Raw genomic sequence first — 25,541 nt, 5'->3', positions numbered from 1 at the left:
AGATAGTGATCATTATATCTAGTAATAAAATATTTAATTTAAATTGTATAATAATTGTACATGCTTAAAGAGAGAGTGTGATATTTCATTACATGTATCCAATATGTAATGAGCAAATACATGTAACTGGAAAATCCATCTCCTCAAGCATTTATCATTTCTTTGTGTTAGTAACATTTAAAAGGACAGTTTATAAATTTGGAGAGAGTAACATTTTAACTATATTTTTGAGTTTATTTAATGAATACCTATATTTATTTATGTAAAAAGACATGGTCTAAATTATATATAAATATTAATTCATTATTTTTTAACTAATATCACTTGATTAACATAAATATATTTTAAATCAACAAAGGTGGTATCACTTTAAGTTCTGAGGTGAAAAATCATAGTGTATTACATTTACGTCAGCTTATTTGGCTGCAAATGACTAATTAAAGTGCCATAGTTACAATAAAATGACAATGGTTAAGTGATATTCTATTTTTTTTATGGTTTCAAAAATTTCCCAAATTGTTTGGAGGTAATTTTGCTGTAAGTGGTGTGCTCCTTTGAATATTAAAATAGAATATCAAAATATTTATCAGAAGCTGCTGTTCCATTTCAGAATAGAAATACCACAACACATTGTATTGGATTTGATTGTTTTGTGTATATGTTCTATGTATTACCCATTTACATGCTTGTGATTTTATTCTCAAAGGGAGGGAAGATTCCAATCCGGTGGACATCACCAGAAGCAATAGCCTACCGCAAATTCACATCAGCCAGCGATGTATGGAGTTATGGGATAGTTCTCTGGGAGGTGATGTCTTATGGAGAAAGACCATACTGGGAGATGTCCAATCAGGATGTAAGTGTGTATTTGTAGTTTATGAGTTATGAGTTCAGATTAAAAGATCAAGCTGTGCAAGGAAGTGGAGCATAATGAGACCAGGTGGCTCCTAGTTTGTGACATTGAAATTGAACACGTAGAAGAAATGAAACTATTTCCAAGTCTTGCAAAGATATTAATTGAATTGCTTTTACAGCTTTATATATTTTCCTAAAGCAGGGGTTTAGGAATGAGACAAAGTGAAACATTTGTAACAAGAATGTAATAAAATAAGTGATAATAAGAAAACCCATATGTGTGTGTGTGTGTGTGTGTGTGTGTGTGTGTGTGTGTATATATATACACACACATATAAAATATATAATATATAAAAATATATAATAAAATATTTATATATATTTATATTGTATATATTTATATTGTATATATTATAATATATATAAGTAATTTACCTATAATATACATACAGGGAGTATTTGAAATATTTTGCTACATTTTTACATTAGTAAAATACATGCCTGTAATGCTTTCTTGATTGAATTAATACATCTATTCCAGTATTTTGTCTACTTTTTTTATTTTGCAAATTCAAACCAAAACAACCAATTTTCTACCATGTTGTATTAAATGTGCACATGAATTTAGTTATAGTAATTGAAGTTTCTGAATAGATAAAACAATTTTTAATTTTCGATTATTACTTTGGTATGATTTTTCTAAAGGAATTTTATTTTAATAGGTTATGTTTTGCTAATGCTTACTAAGAGCACGTTATTAATACATGGGATCAACATCTTTCTGGCCAGAAACTTTGAGCATGATCCCAAAGATACAAAAGAAGGCAAACTGAAATGCTTTAAGTGATTTCCTCCTTACCACTTGTAGAATTGTTTCTAATGTATTTTGATAAATAAATCTTTCTGTAGCTCCTCCAATAAACTTTTTTTATAATGATACTGGGATTAATGGCCTCAGTTTCCCACATCTCTTTTTTTCTAATTTCTCTCTATATCAGTGGATCCCAAAGTGTGGTCTCTGTAGCATCAACTTTTTAAAAATACCTTTATTTTATTTATTTTTATGTGGTGCTGAGAATTGAACCCAGTACCTCACATGTGCCAGGCAAGGGTTATATCACTAAGCCACAACTCCAGCCCTGTAGCAGCAACTTCAACATGGCATGAGAATTTGAATCTATATTTGTTTTTATACAAATTATCAGCCCTTACCATAGGTGGTTAGAATCAGAAAGTCAAGAATTGAGGGAAGTGCAATAAAGTTTAAAAAACATTGCTTTGCATATTATAAAAATGCTAATGAAATAATAAATGCTTAATTGTGTTGCAAAGAAGATTTCAAAAAAGGAAGTTACTATGATTTGGTAGGTACCATTTGAACTGTAGTGTAGCTCAAATCTGTATATGAATTTTCTTTGCATGCATTCATATATTTCCATAGTGACCTATAAAATCAAGTAATTATTTCTGTATAATAACAAATTTCCCTTATCACTTGGCATTTGTTAATTTAATCTAAAACGAATCTTTGCACACACTTTTCCTAAATTTACCTTCTTTCACTTGATCTTCCTTTAAGTGCTGTTTCCAGCCACGAATAGTTTACTATTTGCTTCATCAGCTATTATCCTTTTAGGCAATTTAAAATGATAACTTTTGAATCTAATTTTAAAATATTCTTATCAGTTTAAATGAAGAAATAGAATAAGTCCAACCTCTTAGATCCTTGGAAACTTTTCTTCTTACTCAGGTAATTAAAGCTGTGGACGAGGGCTATCGCCTGCCACCCCCCATGGACTGCCCAGCTGCGTTGTATCAGTTGATGCTGGACTGCTGGCAGAAAGACAGAAACAACAGACCCAAGTTTGAGCAGATTGTCAGCATCCTGGACAAGCTCATCCGGAATCCCGGCAGTCTGAAGATCATCACCAGTGCAGCAGCAAGGTGACACATTATATTTTGCATGCTGCACTCTGAAGTGCACGTTTGCTGTCTCCAAGGGGATGACCTCCCACCCCCACCCAACTGCATTCTTTGAAACTTGCATTTCTCAAGATGGAGAGTTATGCTTTCTTTTCTTGTTCTTTTGGAGGAATTCTCATGCTAGTTGATAATAATGATGAAAATCTGAGATGTCTTTAACATTCACATGTCTCTACATTCATGCTTGTTTTAGATTTTGAGAAATGGGAAAACCTCACACACAACATCTTTCCACTAACTCTTCATTTTTGGAAGAAAGAAAAAGGGAAAGAAGGAAAGGAGAAGGGAGGAAGGAAAAGTCAACTTCATCTTTTTATTTAAAATAAAGCTTCAAAAAAGATTAATACCAATGTAGTTAAAATATCACACCAATTTTTAGAAAGCAATTCCCCCCTACTTTGAACAAATATTTCTTTAATGTATATGGAGTGCCAATTATGGTGCTAGATACTGTTAAGGATAAAACTAAGAGTGAAATAATTCCTGTATATCCCAGGACAGCTGCCCAATGTAAATATGATGCAATCCTGAATATGATGCAATCCTGAATGTGTCATGTCCATTAAATTATGTGGGTACTTCTTCCAGTCAAGAATTGCATGAGTTTCCTTACTAGTTTTTATGTAATGATAAACTACAGTGCATCTACAAAGGACAATGGAAGAAATGGTGAAGAGGAGAGGAATTTTGTGAGGTTTCATATCAGGTGAAAGTAATTAAAAAGACCAAGGCTATTTGAACTGTTTACTAATGTAGATCTGACTATGCACATAAGATACAAACAGTTTTAATGATGGTGTGTACATTTGAGGGCTTTTATTTTTTTGTTGTTCTGATTATTTATATATATATATAATTTATATTTTAAAAACATCCCTCTTGTCAACTAGTGAGCTAAGCATGTCAGATCTATTTGTGACTTCTAGCTGTGATTATACACTAAATGATTTGAGGACTAGTGATTCAAAATATCTTGATGTAATCAATGGAATTTTCTCAGTCCAATGGCTTGCATAGTATTTTACAATTCTATGGATCTTTATATAACCGGTTACTCCTCTACTAGTCTCAATTGTGCTATTTCCATTAATGCTGTACTACTCTATTGTTTTCATTGCTACAAAGTTTGGTAACAAAAGCTGACATTTAAATTATGGGAAAGTCCTTGATTTTTACGTTAAGTTGTCTGTTTAAAGATTAAAGTATGTGTGTGTTCGTGTGTGTATATGTGTGTGTGAGAGAGAAAGAATATGTAGAGACATGAAAGTCCAATTAACTATGCTTTATACAATATTTTAAAATTAATATTATATTGCAATATTTTAGAAAATCAAAATTATACCCTCAAATCTGTAATGAACAAAACATCAACATATTAAATGGAAAAAGAACTGAAAGAAGCCAAGAAACATTGGAATATGAAGCAAAAGAAAAAAATGAGCTCCCCCACCTGCATGCTTGTGGGTGTTATTTTCTATCTATATTAATATTATTGACAAAGAATAATTGTGTATATTTAAGGCGCTCAATGTGTTTAACATTTTTTTTTTTTGTACCAGGGATTCAAGCCAGTGGTGCTTAACCATGGAGTCACATCCCCAGACTATATATATATATATATATATATATATATATATATATATATATATATATTTACTTTTTTATTTTGAGATAGAATCTCACTAATTTGTTTAGGGCCTCACTAAATTGCTGAGGCTAGCTTTGAATTTACAGTACATTTGCCTCTGCCTCTGGAGCTGCTGGTGTGATAGGCTCAATGGAATTCTGATATACATACATCTACATTATAAAATAATTAACACAATCAACTACAATATCTGTAACTTCACAGTTATCTTTTATTTATTTAAATGAAATTTTTTTTGTGGTTCCAAGAAATAAACCGAGAACATTGCACATATTAGGCAATCATTTTACTATTAAGCTAAGTCTGGAGCCTTTTTTTTTTTTTTTACTTTATTTCAAAACAGGGTCTCACAAAGTTGCCCAGGCTATCTTTGAACTTGTTATCCTTGTGCCTCAGCCTCCTGAGTAACTAGAATTACAGGCATGTGCCACCATGACCAATGGCATTTTCTTCTTTTTAAAGACTGAATTTGAGATATCGATCACATTTTTACATTTTTAATCCATTTATATGTTGTTGATATTTAGGATATTTCATCTCTTGACTTGTAAAAATGGCTTAAGGAATATGAGAGTGAAAATATACATTCAATGTAAATTTTATTTCCTTTGGATACATAGCCAAAACTGAAATTGCTGCAGCATTGTAGTTTTGACTTGCATTTCCCTGATGATTAGTCAAGTTGAGCATCTATTCATCTATCTTGTTTCCATTTGTAGGTCTTGCTTGGGAAAATAGCTATTCAAGTCTTTCATCTATTTTTTTAAGTACCAGAGATTGAACCCAGGGGCAATTTACCCTGAGCTACATCCCCAGTCCATTTTATATTTAATTATTTTTAGACAGAGTCTTTCTAATTTGCTTGGGGACACTCTTAGTTGCTGAGGCTGGCTTTGAACTTGTGATCCCCATGAGCCTCTGGGATTACAGGTGTGTACCACAGTGCCCAGGTCTTTTGTCTATTTTTTAATTGTGTTATTTGTGGGGTCTTGATTGTTTTTTGTTTTATTTCTGTTATTTCATTTATGAATTTCTTATAAGTTATGGATACTAACACATTATTGGACATATGATTTGTAAATATTTCTTCTCCATTCTATGAATGTCCTTTCCATTCTTTGAAAAGAAAATTATTTTCTTTGCTATGAAGAAGGTTTTTAATTTGATGTACTTCTTATTTTTATTTTTGCTTTTATTGCTTGCGCTTTGGGGGCCATGTCCAAAAAAAAAAAAAATGCCAAGATTAATGTCATGAAGCTTTCTCCTATGTTTTCTTCTAAAAGTTTTATGGTTCAGGTCTTAAGGTCAAGTCTTTAATTCATTTTGAATTGATAATAGTGAGCATACACTACCCAGTTTTTCCATTATATTTGAATAAAATGAATAAGAGGAATCTGGATAAACTGTTATTATCAGTATGTGAGAATATTAGTTTGTTTAAAGTAACATTTAATGGCTTCTAAAATTGAAGTTAGTGATACATCTTTAAATAAAACTTCCCATAACTTATTCCATAAGGATGAATCTCTGTTCTAAACTTCACAGGCAGAGACAGTACAGATTCTTTTGGAATCCACCTGACAGTTTAACAGCTAACAGGATAGAAAAACCTGTCCTAGCTGGGGCCATATGGTCCTCATTTTACACCTTGAAGCCATTTCTTTTGATCTTTACTCACTAGTAATCATAGCAAAGAAAACATTTTTTTAACTTTCTCATATCATAAAAAAGACATTTTAAAAATGCCCATAGGATCTTATTATCAATATAAAGCTGATTTATGTAATATGATATAGGGATATTCAACATCATTTTTAGAGATATAGTCTTAATATTAGATCATAGTATAATAGAATATTTCCCAGCATCCAAGTTTTCATATACTTTTTTAACTGAGTTTCTCTCTCCTCTCTCTCTTTACACACATACACACACACACACACACACACACACACACAATGATGGAAGATTATATTTTATACAAAATTTTTTCCTAATATGTATTCATTAATACCTGAAAAAATCATATGTTTTGTCAAAATACATTTAATTTTAAGGAATGTAAAAACATTTTTTTGTATACAAAGTGCCATTCATATTAATTCACTAAACATAAAAGTTTGGTGAATGTTATGCTTCTTTATTGCCATTAATACACAAAACTTGGTAGATCAAATCATTACAGTTATTATGAAAAATATCACATTGCCTGCCATGCAAGCATTTCAAGAAATGCTTTTCCTTCAGAAAATTTGCTTTCTCACTTTTAACAATAATTATTTCATTAATTTTCATAACTGATTAAATTCATCCCTCCCTTATTCATCCATTTAATTTTTCAGTGAGCCCTTGAAACATATTTAACTGAAAAAGTAGAAAGCAATCAGATGAGGACTTCTAACAGCATAATAAGAATGAATTGGAATCTGTGCTTACCCATTTTGTCCTCTCTTCTAATTAATTGTAAGATGGAGTGTCCCTCTAATTGTCAGAGGCAAATCCATCTATTTTTCCCTTTTTTTCCTGTGTGTCCCCACCTCTCTCCTGCATATGTCAAGGTTATTTCTTTCTATATAATCTTTGATATCGAAACATGTCATGATTATATTATTTCTCACATATTCTTGGTGATAAGAAGAATTTGGGGAAATTAGTTAGCTGTAACCTATCCCATGGTACTGACTTGGAGTCTATAGGAAAGGAAAAGAGAACTTGGACATTTGAAAAAATCTCCAGGTGATTCTCATCAGAAATATTGAGGAGGTCCTGCTGGTTAGTGTCATCTCTGCTGGCCACGTATCTCTGCAGACTATACACATACTTCTCTATCATTCTTTACAGTTAAACTTCTTTTAAATAATGGTCTCTCAGACATCTCTAAGTCCCTCTCATTTATCATTCAATTTTCTCTTGCTAGCCTGATATTTCCACTGATTTTCTCATTAGTTGAATACACCAAAAACTACTCATTTGCCCAATCAGGAACTGGAACATTTCTTGGGCCCCTTTCTTGCCTCACACACTTTGATCTGGGAGTTCACTGGAATGGTTTGGTCCATCTCTGTCCTTCCCAGTGGAAACCCTCTTCTAAACTTATTTGCTCTTCTGACCTAGACCATGAAGGACCTTCCTGACTTGCCTCCTGCTTCCATTTTTGCTCTGCTCCAAACATCTTTTCACATAACTTTCAGAATTTTCTTATCAAAACATATCTGTGATAATTTCAGTCACCCATTTATAATCAATTTTAAATTCTCATTACACTTAGAAAAAATCTAGACTACTTTTTATGGTTTAAAAGGTCCTGATTCATTAGTAGCATTTATTTTATTTAAATATTCACTTACTCATGTGTTTCAAGAAATACTTATAGTATGCCAACCTGCTATGTGCTTAAACCCTGTGTAGACTCTGGAGAACAAGGAAGAAAACAAATATGGTCCCTGTTGTTCTGGAATTTACACTATAGAAGATGTACAATAAACAATAGACAATTTTAGATTATGGGAGGAAATAAATAGATGGCTGTTATAGACAACAAAGGGGTCATTTGGGAGTAAACCATCTGAGAAAGCAATATATGAACTTAAATCTGAAGGATGGTAATGAGCTAGGTGTTTAGAAACACCACCTATCCCACCACCCGCCAAAAGTACTCTTGGAAAAAGATAAATAAGCTACAAATGGCTTGGGGTGAAAAAATGTTGGAAGGTTCTAGGAGGTGGCAGAGAATAATAAGACTGCAGAGCAGAAGAGAAAGGAAGAGCGGGTCATAAACCTAAGGAGGCAAACAGAAGCCAGAGAAATTGTGGCTACGTAGGCTATCGTGAAGACTGGAGGATTTTCTTTTTTCAAGTACATGAGGAATCAATTAAGGCATTTGAAGAAGAGAAGTAGATGATTGTTTGATTTATACAACTGCCTGTGGGTTGAGGGGCAAGGTGTGAGAGGAGGGAGCTATTTTAACTTTCCCCTCACTCTACTTGTATGCAGAGTACTCTAGCTGCACTGATCATATCTAGTTCTCTCAGAAACCCAAGCATATTCCGGAAGACAGCAGCAGCACATGTTCCCCTCATCTCAGATACTCCTGGGTGTCTGTCTTTTTCATGAAGCAGCTTCTGCATTAAATGTTTATTGAGTCATTCTGTAGCAACACAACTGAGAGTTTAATGCCATTATTACAAAGTACCATAAACTTGTTCTTTATCATTAACTGAATTCTGACATCTCTCTCTTTCTCTCCCTCTGCCTCTCTTTTTCTCTGTCTTTTTTTAAATTGTACACTCCCCCAAGAAATTTTAAGTCCTATGTGGTCAGATGCCATGCTTCTCTCGTATCACCAGTGCTGGGTTGATAGGGAGAAAGATGAAAGCCATTCTTTCAATTTAGAACATTATTTCTGCAGCGATAAAAACGGTGGCCACAGACACGTTTAGCAGCTCCAAATCTCCGCCCAATAATGTGGTTTTCATAAAAATATAACCAATTTTACTCTTCTACTATTATTTAATTTCTAATAAAGTCCTCATATCCCATGGTTTATCAGGAAACTATAACTTAGAAATAGTGGAACATGGGGCTTCAGATAGGTTGACACTGAGCTATCCCTCATCCCAACATTCGAGACTATAATTTTCATCTCTTTCTTGCCACTTCTGTGTTGCCCTGGAGTCCAAGAATCTTACTGAAGCCTCTAAATGTTTCAGTCACTTAATCCATAAGTCACTAATTCAAATGTCTACAAGAGCCAAGAATTTAATTGAGAGCATTGGATGCTGCTGTTGTGTATAACTGGGTGTGGTGGGAGCAAATGGAGATTTTTCTTTCTTGTAAGAGGGCTGTGAAGTGATTCTATGCCAGTGGATAGCAATCCTAAAAGAAAAAACAAAAATGAAACATCCATTTGTGTCTGAGAACATTGTATTGACTACCACCTATAGAGAAAGAAACCTACCCCCTCCCCAATTTCGAGCTTTGGAAGACAATATCAATTACAATTAAGAAGGATCTGAAATACTAGATAGAAAGAAACAACAGAAACAACAGAGACTTAGAGTGAGATTTAAGCCTTTACAGAAAACTACAGTTCATGGAATTTTTAAAAACAAGGTAGAATGAACTGTGTTATGAAAAGATGAGAAAAGGTAAGAAAAAGAACATTGAGAAAAAGGTTCTTCAATGAAGCAATGGAAAGGGTTCTTTTTGGAGAACTATTTTGATTCCTTTAGAGTGATATACATGAAGTTTTAAAAGATCTATTTGTAACTAGATGATGAAAAAAAACAATAGTACTTTTGAGAAATTCTGGAAAAAAGACAAATAATCATAATACACATGTATAAAAGAGCAAATATACCACTACCATGACCCCACCCTTTTGGGAATCAGAGAAATCTTTCTTAAAGTTATTTTATATAGTTTTTTTTAAGTGTCTTGTGAATATACCTGATGGTGACATTCACTGCAGTGTGTGTGTGTGTGTATGTGTGTGTATGAAAATTGGATCTTGATATAAAAGGCTCTTCTACAAGACCTTTTTGGTTCATAAGTGTATGACTGGGTGAGATGTGCCTTCCTCTAAACCTTGGAATGTTACCCATCTGATATGGGGGGAAAATAAAGAAAAAAAAATACTGCTATACAAAATAAGCTATACAAAAAAATTACTGCTATACAAAATAATACAAAAGGACAAGTACTGTTTGTCCCATCCACATCAGGTATCTAGAGAAGTCAAATTCACAGAAACAAAAAGTAGAATGAGTTGGTCTGGAGTCAGGGGAATGGGTTGTAGGGAGAAGGACTAAGGAATTATTTGTAAAGGGCACATAGTTTCAGTTTTAGAAGATAAACAAGGCTTCAGAGATATACGGGAGTGATATTTGAGGAACAATACAAATAAACCAAATAGTGCTGCACTGTTCAATTAAGAAAGGTTAACATGAAGAAAGATATGTCATATATACTTTAAAAATGAAAACACTACTTTAAAAATAAAGCATAAATATTCTGTAGACCCAATTATACATTTATAATTTAATTAAAATGATTTTAATGAATTGTTCCAATGCATTTGTTGCTAACTTTAAATTTCTAATTAATTTGCTGCAAAAATAAACAATACTCATAATTTTCTGTGTTAATGGCAATAAACAAATGTTAGGAAAATGATTCTGATCTCTAAGAGTACACAATATAATTCTTTTTTAGAATAACAGCTGTTTGACAGATAATTAATCCTTCAAGATAAATCTAATGACCAAAAAACAATCTGCCTTTATTTCTCAAAACAATAACTTTGACCTCTGATTCTAAAACTGGCAGGGTGACTTTACTCTCTGAGCAAATATAATACAGAACATTTTTAAGGGAAGCAGATATACCAAATACCCAGGTGATTCATTTTTTATTAAATTTTAAAATAAAAATAACCAACTTTACCACAGGGATGAATTAAAGCAGATATAACTACTAAGATTTTTGTCCTTAAGAGATAAAGATAATTAAGATAAATATAATGGCTCTATTTCTCTTTAATGTGTTCTTTATATATTAGTTACCTGCTTGAAACTCTATCTACACACACACACACACACACACACACCTATATATTCAAAATTATTTTTAGTTAATAATGACAAATTAAATTTATTTAATCTTATCTGTATTTTTTACATTAAGAGAGTAAACAAAGATCAAGGTCAGCATCAACCCACATTAAACTAAATTGATACATGTAAGAGATTTCTCCTGAAATACAGTGAGAAGATAATTGGAAATTTTTTAAAAAAATTATAAACTGTACTAAAAAATATTTTCAGACAATATTAAAGTAGATGCCATTCATATTTTAGATTTAAGAAATTACTCTTTGATTTATTATATTCCCTGAAACTATTCAGAACAAAAATAACAATTATGGTGCTAAAGCATGCATCTCCAACATATTTATACCTCTTTCTAGACTTCATAGGTGTGTACTTATTCATTCAAGAAATGAGTGTTAATCATTATTTTGATACCTGAAAATAAAATCATTTGTAGGCCAAAAGTTATAAAAAGATAACTTATAATTCAATCCCCAATTCTAAGGCAGAATCGAAATAAGGTCCTTATCAGAAGATTTTCTTGGGATTGGCAGTTGTTAATTGACATTTGTTTCTACTATGTAATGCTGATTGGTGTGCAACCTTTTATAGCTAAAATAGGGATTGATGGAAAGAAAATGTATGTGTACCTCCTTAATGCAGCAGTATGAAAGCCCATAAAAGAATAATTCACAAACCCAAACACAAGGAGGGAAAGAGAAAGGGAGGAAAGTTATTTTTTTGCTTCCCTTGAGCAAACATGTAATTTCCATGATTTCTTTTTAATGACTGCGGTCTGCGGCCAGTAGGCACTGATTTATGAAAAGCTGTAAAAGATCAGGTGGAACTCTGTAGGACATCGTTTACAGCTGCACGGATTGAAATCTATCTAATTTGTCTAGTAAAAGTGTGAGCTCACGGTGCACATCACCCGGTCTATAAATTTCCCCTTCAGACCTAATGTCTGGGGCTGGGTCTAAAAAAATCGCAAGGCTTGCAGCTGCTCAAAAGCCCAGATTCCCTTGGTGCGCATGAAGAGACATCACAGGCTCTTCACAGTGAGAGACAAATTCCTATCCATTGATAAACTCTCCAGATGTCCTCTCAGAGGAGGAAAGGAACCAATTTTTATTCGAAATCCCCAGAGAAATCCTGGAAGTGGAAAAATGATACTTTGCGGGGCTGGTTATTCTGAGGTCACTGGCATTAACTTAGGTCATTTTTTTGTCTTGGTTGTACTTTGATCCAAGTCATAAACAGAAAAACTCAGTTGGGGTCACTCTAATCCCTAATCCGCACGTCCTGTTCTATTTCAATTTGTTTATACTAATTTTTTCCAAACTCTTGTTGAGCCTGGCTGAAGTGTTGAGTTTAAAAATACAGACCATTTTGAGTTAAGAAGAAAACATTATGCATTTTGTTATTAGGCACACTTCATAAATATTCTGAATAAATGTCCTGGGGTTTGATTCTTTGTACCCACAAACCCATAAATAAAAAAGTATTACTATTCTTGGGACTAAGAGTAGACATTTGGTTCTGTTAATACAGCTACTGTTGACATAGAAACTGTGATGAGTGTGTGTGTGTGTGTGTGTGTGTGTGTGCGCGCGCACACGCGCGCAAGTGTGCCTGCTCGCCTGTGGATTTTAGTATCCTATTGTTTTATTTCTTAACATCACTTCATTATTCTTGTAAAATTTTGTAACGCTTTATTTAATACTATTTCTATCAACTTCAATTACTGTTTCAATGACTTATCTAAAGAGCTTGATATTATATCTACTGTTTGCTAGTGACAAAAGCTTTTTCACTTATGGTAGCTATCCTAAAACAATCAGAGAATAGTTTGTAAGTTTTGGAACTTGGATTGAATATTTATATTTGTAATACTTGAAGTGTTTCAGAAAATAACAAAAGATAAAAAACTTTTAACTACAAAAAATGAATTTACTTTGACTCTTTTATAGATGAGTAATTTAGAGAATCATAGAAAATTACTCATAAATATTTCAGAAAGGAATAATTTAAATGTCATATTTTATAGTTTCTTGGGCAGCACTAAAGAAAAGGAGATTAATACTCTTTAAAATATTCCTGATTTTTGTCTGCTTTTTAGATAACCTCATAAAGTTAGTTAAAACTAAATCATATCACGTAAATATAAATTATTGACTCTATAGTTAAATTTTTAAATTTATAATTTAAATACAATATAGAAGAAACTCAGTTGTCAAGATTAGCATAAAAAGAGAGAAGATAGAAAAATCCTCGACTTTCAAATCTCCTTCAGTTTACAAATGATCAGGATAGGGAAAGAAATAGCTATTGATCTTTATTTTTCACAGAATATGGAAATAGCAACAGAACCAAAATGCAATTTTACCATTTTTTTCCTTAAACTCCACATTAAAATCTGACCGTTTTAATATAATAATTTTAATGCATCCCAATAAATATCTAGATGTGCAGTCAATTTACAAATTCTCATGTGCTCTGGGCAATAGCATGCAGATTTAGAGCATGATATAAAAATTATAATGTACCTTCCCAATTATAAAGTAGAGATTAGGCTGTGATGCATCTAGTTGAAATGCTAATAACATTTTATTATAATAATGGAAACTGAAATGCCAGAAAGCAGGATAGCACATCCATTTACAAACACTAGCTATGGAATCATTGTGAGCTTATAAAAGTTATTGATTTTTCTAATGAGGGCCCTAACAATGCCAATTTGACATTGGTTGTCGCACTATTGTGTACATATTATGTGATAAACTTCTAGTTACTCAAAGTGGTAATTAACAAGGTCACAGCATTCCTAATATTTGACATACAGTGGCATTTACTACATAATGTACTTTTAAAAATTTTAGAAATATAAACCATTTCATTGAGTTTGTTACCTGAAGTTGGAATAATGAACAGCTAACAGAGCATGCTCAGAATAAGGCAGCATCACTGTAAGTACGGCCTACATGTGCTCCTTTAATCTACAATTGTGGAAAACCTGTATTATTTCCAACATCGCCATTTTACAGGTGAGAAAACCAAAGATAAAAAGCCTTCAGAATCACACAGGTGTCATGCCCAGGATTCATCTCAGGCCTTAGGGTTCCAGTATCTATTCAATTAACTACAATACTTCATGGCATGTAAAAGTCAAAGAGGCCACATCATGGAATCATATAAAGCTCAAGAGGAGACAGGGTACATGCAATAAAACAATGTTTCACCAGAATGGCACAGCATAGTGGTTAAAAGTATGGGCTCTGCTATAAAATAACATATGTGTAAATCCTGATTCTGCCTCTTTTGCCTGAAGAAACCTATATTATAATTTTTATTGGTTGTTCACAACATTACAAAGCTCTTAACATATCATATTTCATACATTAGATTCAAGTGGGTTATGAACTCCCAATTTTTACCCCAAATGCAGATTGCAGAATCACGTCAGTTACACATCCACATTTTTACATAATGCCATATCAGTGACTGTTGTATTCTGCTACCTTTCCTATCCCCTACTATCCTTCCTCCCCTCCCCTCCCATCTTCTCTCTCTACCCCATCTACTGTAATTCATTTCTCTCCTTGTTTATTTTCCCATTCCCCTCACAACCTCCTATATGTAATTTTGTATAGCAATGAGGGTCTCCCTTCATTTCCATGCAAATTCCCTTTTCTCTCCCTTTCCCTCCCATCTCATGTCTCTGTTTAATGTTAATCTTTTCTTCCTGCTCTTCCTCCCTGCTCTGTTCTTAGTTGCTCTCATTATATCAAAGAAGACATTTGGTATTTGTTTTTTAGGGATTGGCTAGCTTCACTAAGCATAATCTGCTCTAGTGCCATCCATTTCCCTGCAAATTCCATGATTTTGTCATTTTTTAGTGCTACATAATACTCCATGGTGTATAAATGCCACATTTTTTTTTATCCATTCATCTATTGAAGGGCATCTGGGTTGGTTCCACAGTCTAGTTATTGTGAATTGTACTGCTATGAACATCTGTGTGGCAGTATCCCTGTAGTACGCTCTTTTAAGGTCTTCAGGGAATAGTCCGAGAAGGGCAATAGCTGGGTCAAATGGTGGTTCCATTCCCAGCTTTCCCAGGAATCTCCATACAGCTTTCCAAATTGGCCGCACCAATTTTCAGTCCCACCAGCAATGTACAAGAGTACCCTTTTCCCCACATCCTCGCCAGCACTTGTTGTTGTTTGACTTCATAGTGGCTGCCAATCTTACTGGAGTGAGATGGTATCTTAGGGTGGTTTTGATTTGCATTTCTTTGACTGCTAGAGATAGTGAGCATTTTTTCATGTACTTGTTGATTGATTGTATGTCCTCCTCTGAGAAGTGTCTGTTCAGGTCCTTGGCCCATTTGTCTATTGGGTTATTTGTTATCTTATTGTCTAATTTTTTGAGTTCTTTGTATATTCTGGAAATTAGGGCTCTATCTGAAGTGTGAAGAGTAAAAATTTGTTCCCATGATGTAGGCTCCCTATTTACCTCTCTTATTGTTTCTCTTGCTGAGAAAAAACTTTTTAGTTTAAGTAAGTCCCATTTGTTGATTCTTGGTATTAACTCTTGAGCTATGGGTGTCCTATTAAGGAATTTGGAGCCCGACCCCACAATATGTAGATGGGAGCCAACTTTTTCTTCTATCAGATGCAGAGTCTCTGATTTGATATCAAGCTCCTTGATCCATTTTGAGTTAACTTTTTCTGCTTCCACATCTAACATAAGGTGGCTAGAATTATTGTCTAACTAATATTGTAGAGGATAAGATCTTTCACATCTGTAATGTGCTTAGCTTAGTACTGAGCCCATTAAAAAGGACTGGGGATGTGGCTCAGTGATTAAGTGTCCCTGGGTTCGATCCCCAGTACAAAAAAAAAAAAAGGAGGGTGGAGAGAGACAGAGAGACAGAGAGAGGGGGGGGTCCTTAATAGCTACTTTGTGCTCACATTCTCTTCCTTAAGAGAAAAAAAAATAAACAAAGTGTGAGGTCAATAAATTGTCTACTCAATAACTGGCCTGAGTCTTATAAGTTAAAGGACAATTAAAAAGGTCACAGAAAGCTGAAAAAAAAATACCCAAAGGGAGTTCACTAGCAGGCTGCTTTTCCTGGCTTTTCAGGGTTACAGATATAGTCTTCTCCATTTCCTTTATGTCATTTCTGCTTTTTTGATGCAACAGATCTCACAGGTGTTCATAGGTCTTGTGATCAGATCTGTCATTACATAGAACAACTCTAGAAGTCTCTCTTCTTAATGCTAATTTTATTACACAATATAAATCATAATCACAATTTATATCTATTTATATCTCTGCATATATATATATATATATCTAGATATAAATATATACACACATATAAATATATACCATACATCGTATCATATAATATTCATTTTGTGTTGTAAACTATGTATTTCATTTATTATTGCTTATCTACTGCTATTCTACTTTTTTTTTGCAATTTATCCATTATTGACATTTGTAACATTATTTATATCTGTACTGAATTTATGTTCCACTCTAGTGTTGCTTAGATTGTTCAAACACTTTTTTAAACAGCAACCTGTACGAGGTCCACAGTAAACATTCAGTGGGCAGGATTTAATATTGAAACAACTGAACCTATAAGTAAGACCGAAAGCAAAAAAAATTCTTGTCTTGTGTATGCTCTAACTGTATCCTAAATTATACCCTTTTGTTAATGATTAAACAAATTGAATTATTAAAAAATGTATGGGTATATTTATGCCTTTCACTGGCAAAGCTTCAGTGATTTCAAAAGCAGTCATGAGTCCAGAGGGGAGTACTTAGACAGGATGATTACACAGTCTTCTCCCAGGCTGCCAGCTTGAACAGATGAAGCCTTCATGACAGATCAATTCCACAAATAAACAGGAACACCACGTGAGATCTGGAAGTTCCTGCTGATGATGGTGTTAAATTTTGACACATGGCAACTCTGCTGAGTCCTGATCTCTCTCCCTTTGGTATTTTCTTTTCTCACAGGCCATCAAACCTTCTTCTGGACCAAAGCAATGTGGACATCACTACCTTCCGCACGACAGGTGACTGGCTTAATGGAGTCCGGACAGCACACTGCAAGGAAATCTTCACAGGCGTGGAGTACAGTTCTTGTGACACCATAGCCAAGATTTCCACAGAGTAAGAAATATTTATTAAGAAGGATGAATGATTATGAACTTTCTACTGAACACACCTGCTTTGGATTAATGTGTTATAAACATAGCTTGTACCTCTGAAGTATAAGCCCAGTGTCTCCTGTATGTACTGGGCTGGTCCCTGGACCTTCTTGTGACCTTTCTAGATTAATATGTGATGAGAATTCTTCCTTTCATGAGTGAGCCCCAGGACAGGTGACTGCTTGGTACTCTGATGTTCATATAAACCCATGAACCCAAGCTCTTATTTTAAAGTATAGACAACATAGCATGATGGTTTTTATATAATAATAATGTTGTTATTTTTCATAAATAAATCCATTTTAATGTGCTATATTTCTGAGACAGCGATCATTTGGTATCAGGAATCTTTTGATATAAGAAACTCCTGGATTTAAGCAAAGGGGATTTGTATAGAATTTAGTGAATCCAGTGAGTAATCATAAAAATTTGTCATCACTCACAAGATGTGGTAATTGGACACTTGAAAGTAAAGAGCTGAGAAAGTTCCATCCTTCATATCTACATGAATGAGGGCCAGTTTACTTCATTTCCTAACGTGACTGCATCATTTTTTTTCTTTTTGTTGCTCAGTAACTTTTCCTATTTTCTATGCACAAAGCTAACAGTGGCTTTCTCTACTCTAAGTCATACTATCATTCAACTGGCCAGGGAATAACTGTAAATTCTGAGTCCCCAGGAAAGAATCCAGGACTGGCCTACTTTCACTGGTAGATTGGAATCTTCAAAGTAATATATTTGTGGTTATTTGTCAGTTTTATTCCAAATAAGAAATATGAGATGTCGTGGACCTGTTTCTAGTAAGCGCCCTTTCTTGAAGGCAAGATGGAGAAATGTCCCCCGAAAAAGAGGTTCATACTTGGCAGATACAACAAAAGTTGTTCAGTATGTTGCTGTTTGCACAGTCTGTTGGGAAACTATGTTCATCTTTCTTCACTCTTCCCGTCTTTGCTTTGGTCCATTAACAAAACTCATTAGACCTCTCAAGTTTCCTCAAACTTATCTTTTCCAAATAATACTTGAATATTTAAATGTTATTGAACATATACAGATTTCTATCATCACGTTGTCAACCATTTAAACAGTGACTGTGCTCAACAACAGATTAGATGTCAAAAATCAATATGTAATTTAAACACACAGGTACAAGTGCCCAAAAATTAGTGTATAATTTATGCTATGATATTTCCATCAGAAACATATAAAACCACAAAAATATCTACAGGAAGGGTTTATTACTATTGAAGAGGGGGAAATAAACTCAGAATATAAACTCATGTTAATCTATTTACCATACTTCGGAGTTCCTGTTTAAAGTGGAAGGTAATGTTTGTTGAATATAATTCTGACCCAATCAACAATAGACTTTGAATTTCTGTATTTTGATCAGACACAGTCCCAGGATATATTCACCCGTTTGAACATTTTTATAAATTCTTATTATAGTAACATAAACAGTTAGGGTTATGATATACAAGACATCTGCTTTAGAGCACAGAAGCATAACAAAGAATAAGCACAAAGTTGAATATTTGCACACCATTGCCAGATTTTCAAAGGCAAAGTTATGCAAATGTTTATTATAAAAAAATACCAACACTCAGAGCTTTTAGATAATGAAACACTATATTGAAGTGGATGAGGCAGAACACTGTTAATAAGATTAACTGCTAGTTCATAATTTACATAGAGTCAGCATTATAAGCTGTGGCTGTGGTAAGAAAGCTATTTGCTCGAAAAAGATGCAATGGCAGCATTTGTTATACTTCTAAGTGAGTGACATACTTATGTCAACAGTACAGTGTTGGACGTTAAACTCTTTTTGGCTGTGTAGAATATTTCCCTTCATTGCTACTTGTGTTTGAACAATCTACAAATAAATGTTCAAGCTGAAAGCTGACTTTTCTGGAAAGACTAGGCTCTTGTGGGTTTCTTCTTCATACTGAGCAGATGTCTCAGATTTTTCTGTATTTAGAATAGTGTTAGATTCCCATGTATTTCCCTGAAACTCCTCAAAAGGAATTGTTTTCTTTAAGTCACCACAATGTTGTGTTCCTCACGCTCCTATTTTATATTACAAAAATGAGTATTTGTGAAAGTTCTTTATACACTGATAATTGAGGTAAATCTAATCAGGCAACATTTTCACCTTAAATCCTATAAATAAACAATTTAATGAGATATTCTTTCCTTTTGCAGCCTTGGACTTACAGTTGGAACTTGATTACTTCAATCTCTGTTTTCTTTGGGCCATACAGACTCAATTCTGAAATGCTTCTGAAACTTCCCAAAATGACTCCCTTGAACAAATAACTCTAGAGATTCTCCTAAAGAGTTTCCTAAGATGAATATTGCATTTCTTTTGCTTTTTTCCCATTTAGATGATGAAATCACGGAGAAAGGTCAATGTAGTTTTGCCCTCCAAGAAATATTTATATATTCTAATTAATTTAGGGATTTCATTAAAATGCAAATTACTCATCTACCTTTCAAATAAAGCTCAAAATGTATGCAGTTTTATTCAATAAACATATTTTAAGGTATTATTTCATAGTGTTAAATGAATTTAGGAAGGTCAAAATGAGCAAGGAAGAGAGAAAAGGAAAGGGAGAGGGACAACAGCTGTGGAAAACTAAAAGAGAATCAAGTATTGGAATGAAGACTAGATAAATTGCTCTCTGCCCTTACTCTGCACCCTATAGTGCCATTTTCTAAGTGTGGTCCCCTGTCCCTTTGTCTCTGAAGTTCCAGATAACAAATTAGCCTCTGGTCTCAGTCTTTATCTGCTCCACAGTCTTCAACTTTTTCATCCTTCTTCTGAATAGGATCACACAAAAGAGGAGAGCCCACATGGCATGTTATTGAGATGTCTGGTTAGCTAGGTATTCAGGATGATTTTGGACATGGCAGAATGGAGGGTGGAAAATATATTATAGCAAGCAACAGAAACAGTAGAGGGTACAAGAAAATCAACAAAGGGATGACTAAAAGGAATAGTTTATTTAATTATATTTTTCAAGGTCTAATAACTCTTCTTTTTTTAATAGTGCTGGGGATAAAACCTGGGGCCTCGGGTATGACAGGCAAGCACTCTATCACTGAGCCACATCCCTTGGTCAAGACCCAATATAATCTTTTGCATTAAACATTAAAAAAAATATAGATCTGTTTGCTGATTGTGGGTTCCTGGACAGAATCTTAGAGTCTTATGCAGACAATTTCCCGAGGAGCATGTTTGAGAGATGTATCTGTGAAGAAGTGGTGAAGTCCGTTTCAAATTAAACTGTTAACTCTCTGCATCAGATTTTTTTTCCCCACTACTTGAAGAGGAATATTGTAGTTTAGAAGGGAAGATTAGGACCAAGCATCATGACATGTATTATAAGTCACCATGCTCAAATTTTCCAGGGTTCAGATTATTAGCATGGTATATTTCAATATTTTTCTGCTTTCCATATTGTCATTTATTCTTTAATAAAGAAAACCAGTCAGAAAGAAAGGCTATCAGTTTGCTACATGGTAATAAAGCCTTTGGGATAAAATAAGAAAGAACAGAGTGTAGGAAGTGCAGACACAAGTGCAGGGAGAATTTATAATATGTCTTAACAGGGGCAAGAAAGTCCTTATTAGAGGCTGAGATTTGAGTAAAGACCTCAAAGATATGTTTATATGAAAAAAAATATTGGGGCAGGAATAAATAGTTCATAATATACACATTTAGCTAAGTCTTTTATTCCTTAAATGAAATTCCTTATGTTTTTGTAGACTTTTAGTGCCCAATTTCTAAATTAAAACTTTAAAATTTAATAGAGATGTGCTTGTTATTTTTTTTATTTCAAAACGATTGTATAAAGAGATTTTTTCCAGATATCTATAGCTGTACACACTAAAAGGCTAAAAGAACAGCAATTTTATCATGCATCCCAGCATCATGGGTGTGAATTTGGACACAGGTTAGGTGGGTTGTTTTAAGTGCTCTCGCTTTGGTGTTGATGTCAGCATTCAGCAGATGAATGAATTGATCTTGTCTGGGGAGATGGAGGCTGAATTCAGATGTCTGCCTTTGTTTCCAAGAGTATACAGCAGGCCTCTGTAATGACTGTAGGTCAAGTGTTTGTACATGGCCTCTCTTGTGCCCTGGTCTCAGGATAGTCAGACTTACATGGCAGCTCTGTGGCCATGAGAATTTTTGCAGAGATAAAAAGTGGAGGAAGGGCTGGGGATGTGGCTCAAGTGGTAACTCGCTAACTCGCTTGCCTGGCATGCTCGGGGCCCTGGGTTCGATCCTCAGCACCACATAAAAATAAAGATATCCACCGAAAACTGAAAAATAAATACTAAAACATTCTCTCTCTCTCTCTCTCTCTCTCTCTCTCTCTCTCTCTCTCTCTCTTAAAAAAAAAAGTGGAGGACTTCAATTTCTTAAGACTGAAGTACAAATTCCAATACAATTTCACTTCTGACTTCTAATCTGTGATAGATAAAGCAGTCCCAGAGGTGGCCCTCATTTAGGCAAGGTGGATAAAACCCCAGAAAGCATGTGTGACCTTCTGTATTAGTTGGGCTTATACATTAAAAAAAAAAATAGTTGGGCTGCAATTACAAATTATCATGCTGGCTTGAACAACAGAAACTCATTCTCTAATAATTCTGGAGGCAGAAATCTGAAATCAAAATATCAGCAAGAATACATGCGCTCCAAAGTCTCTAGGGGAGAATCCTTTCTTGGTCTTCCAGCTTCACCTGAATTCTGATGGTCTTGCTTTGTTGAAATATAACTCCAATCTCTGTCTCCAATTTTATATAACTTTCCTTTCTCTGTCATTGTGTCCTTTTTAAAAAATCTCTTATAGGAAAACTCTCCCTGGATTAAGTATTCATGTTAGTCCTGTAAGATATCATTTTGATCCTTGTTTTAATTACATCTACAAAGAGCCTACTTCCAAATAAGGTCACAGTGTCAAGTTCCAAGTTGACAGAAATTTTATGAAAACACCATTTAACTCACCACACTGTCTATATTCTACCACAAGATACAGATAAAATAGTCAAGACACAACACAGGATGAGATAAAATCAGAAATTTAGGTTCAAAGTACTAGGATATATAATTGTGTGAATTATGCTAATTAAAAATCTCCTGTTTATATATACTATCCAAGAAATCATGATTCTCATCAGATTTTTTTTTTTTTACAGAGACATGAAAAAGGTTGGTGTTACTGTGGTTGGGCCACAGAAGAAGATCATCAGTAGCATTAAAGCTCTAGAAACTCAATCCAAGAATGGTCCAGTTCCAGTGTGAAGAACTTCTTCTGAAGAAGCCCATGGAAGATGTGACATCACTCTATAGACATATGATAATGCTGGAGATGCCAGTGGAAGTTCTTTGTCCAATAAGACACTCATATACGAGTACAAATGCCTTAAAATGGAATTGAAAAACTCTTTATTTTCCCCTATCATTTAGTGAATGGGTGGGTGGGTATATTTTGATTTGATAATTGCTTTTTTGAATATTAGTTGATAGATTACATTTAAATTCTTCAGTGCAAAATGGTGAAGAACTAGCATAGAGCCATTGATCATAAACTGACTATCACAAAAGCAAAACAAGTAAAATAACAAAATGGACATGATGGCTTCATTTATGAATAGCCACAAAAGAAAAGACTTGTGATATTTTTTTACACAGAAGAAATCTGTAACAGGTATTTTGTTTCTTTAAAAACAAGCAAAATAGAGGAGTTTATACCTCAAACTATTTGGCCATATTTACTACCTTATCATCGTATTATTCTCTTTTATCTGTTGAAAGCATATAGAGAAGAATTTTGTAGTTGTTTTAAGTACTATACATTTTAATTGTTAGTATACTTAAGTGTATCATGTAAAAATGTGTCTTAATTTTTGAAAAAAAGTATGTATTTATTTTCTTTTGAATTATCTTTATTGTTTTATATTTATGCCTTGATGATTTAATTTGGATTTGTTACAGCCAAGTGCCAAATGCTCTCTCAAACTGTCAGCAATAGAAAACTTGTTTAACAAGACACAGAGAATGAAGGGTTTCTTTTCAGATATTCTGAGCCATCCACTCATATCTATTTAAAAAAATGTAACACTTGTCCTGTTCATTCGGTAACCAAATTTCTGTCTGAATTATCCCATTCATTTTTGTCTCTCCATTTATTATAAACCACATGCTCCTAATTTAGTACATACTGGCTTGCATGTAATAGAATTTTAACCAGACATTCCTTTCCTGCTCTGATGCTCAGAAGCCATCAGCTCCTTCCATTCATGAAGGAGCCATGTTAGAGCTCAGAGAATAGCTACACTGGAAAGACTGGAAATGCTATTTAGATTGTTGCTTTAATTGACAACACAGCCGAATGGCCAATGCATGAATGAAAAAATCACTTACTGACTTTGAAAAGTCACTTAGTATCTTTGCTTAAATTTGATGGAATTGATGATAATTAAACTGCACATCTGTATCACTGAGGTTTAAACCAATTAATTAAACATTGTTATCATTAATATCATATAATTATCTTTAACCGTCTTCCATTCAGTACACCTATTGTAATTTTGGTGTATAAAAATAGAAGCCTTGAACATCTTTGCATTTATTGAACATACCACTTTTGAAATAGCTAGCCATCTAGCAAATGCCTCAAAAATATATAGGCATTGAAGAAATGTCTCATTTTAGGGATTTAGCTGTTACATGAAGGCCACCAATGAGCATGTTAATTAAGATTCAAAAGGATGTACCTGGTGAAAGTCTAGCTACCAATATATTCTTATGCAACATTTTAGATCTACCTATACTCTTTCTAATGCTGATATGATAATGTCATGGATATAAGGAATGCGTAGGTCGTGAGAATAGAATGGATGAAACAATGCTACATTTAGGATTGTATGCAAAATGGGACACTAAAGGAATAGAAATTCCAATAACAGATCAAAATTCACAAGTAATAATCTATTGTAGATATAGTGTAATAAGGCTTAGATTGTGTTTTTTAAAATGTCAGACTGTTTTCCAAATTTTGACAACATTCTTTTATAGTTAAATCATGCTATTAGAATTTTATATTGGATATGTAAGAGCATGAACTTTTTAAAAAGGCATATGCAATTATAAAATTAATCAAACATTTCAGTTAAGCCTGCTAGAAGCAGAAGGAAAAAATTCTTCTAATTAAGTATTTTGTTTTGGAATATTAGACTGAGATTCAAATCTGGCTTCAATCTCATTTTTTCCCAGAGTAGCATTTAATTTTTTAGACACTATTCTGGGTATACTCAACAAAATCTGTGCATTTTATAAAGTAGTAGAAATTGAGGATTGTTGTATCTATTGCACTTATTTTGGCTGTGTTTTTTTATTTGAAAGTAGAGGTTGTATATACAACCTTTTCATTTTTTTTAATATTCTTCATGATTACTTTTCATTTTTTTTCAGTATTTTTCTACCTGACTTCTTATAAATTTACTTTAAATTCTTACCTGTACATATGTAAACATAGCAGTGTATGATTCTTAACTGTGGAGTAGAGGTACTAAGAATACTCATGGCCATCTCTTTGTACAGGAATTGCAGTGACTTTCAATAAACATGAAGCCACAAGTCCTTCACAATGTCATGTACCATATTATCTGTTTTGTATCTTAAATTTGATTTATACATATTATTTATTTCTGGTAAAACACACAGTTTATGCTGTACTAGGTATCTATTAAGCCATGTACAAATGTGATACGTTAGCAATATTTGTTTACTTTAACCTTGTCTTTTCAAAACATTGCTCATTTAGTTTGTGCTGTGCAATGTAGATGGCCTCTTACTAATGTAAAATGATTTGTAGTGGAAACATTTATATTTTTATAATAAACATAATGAAAATATTTTTACAGATTGGAATACAGAATTGGTCTTTGAAGCTTTTTTAAAAATTACAAAAGTATGGCCTTTTTAAACAGTAATATAATGAAATTTATACAAGTTACAAAAAATGTGCTTCTTTTATTTTCCCCTTCCATTAGTAAGGAAGGATTTATATGATGTAATCCACTTTTTGTGCCAATCTCATTATCAGTAATCTAGTAAAAAAATCAGTAAATATGATCTTTATAATTAATAAATACAGCTATATCGGGCAGTGCTCTTTTGATTACTTACTTTAAAAAAATTATCTTAAGGAAACAAGAAAATGCTTAGTTCAT

At 33.5% G+C, this 25,541-nt stretch overlaps 1 protein-coding gene across 1 annotated transcript in view; it reads left to right on the top strand.

Moving 5' to 3' along the window:
* The window catches only part of EPHA3 (EPH receptor A3), a 352,568-nt gene extending 327,351 nt beyond the window's left edge, over positions 1 to 25,217 (top strand). The window contains exons 14-17 of the mRNA XM_081300943.1: positions 707 to 856; positions 2,606 to 2,799; positions 17,110 to 17,265; positions 22,503 to 25,217. Coding sequence (XP_081157069.1) covers positions 707 to 856; positions 2,606 to 2,799; positions 17,110 to 17,265; positions 22,503 to 22,608 — 606 coding nt within the window. The 3' untranslated portion in view covers positions 22,609 to 25,217. The remainder of the gene's footprint in view (positions 1 to 706; positions 857 to 2,605; positions 2,800 to 17,109; positions 17,266 to 22,502) is intronic.
* The last annotated feature ends 324 nt before the right edge of the window (positions 25,218 to 25,541 follow it).

This window comes from Spermophilus citellus (genome assembly GCF_964194105.1).
Source record: "Spermophilus citellus genome assembly, chromosome: 7".
Lineage (NCBI taxonomy): Eukaryota > Metazoa > Chordata > Mammalia > Rodentia > Sciuridae > Spermophilus > Spermophilus citellus.
This window is presented reverse-complemented; position numbering and strand designations above follow the sequence as displayed.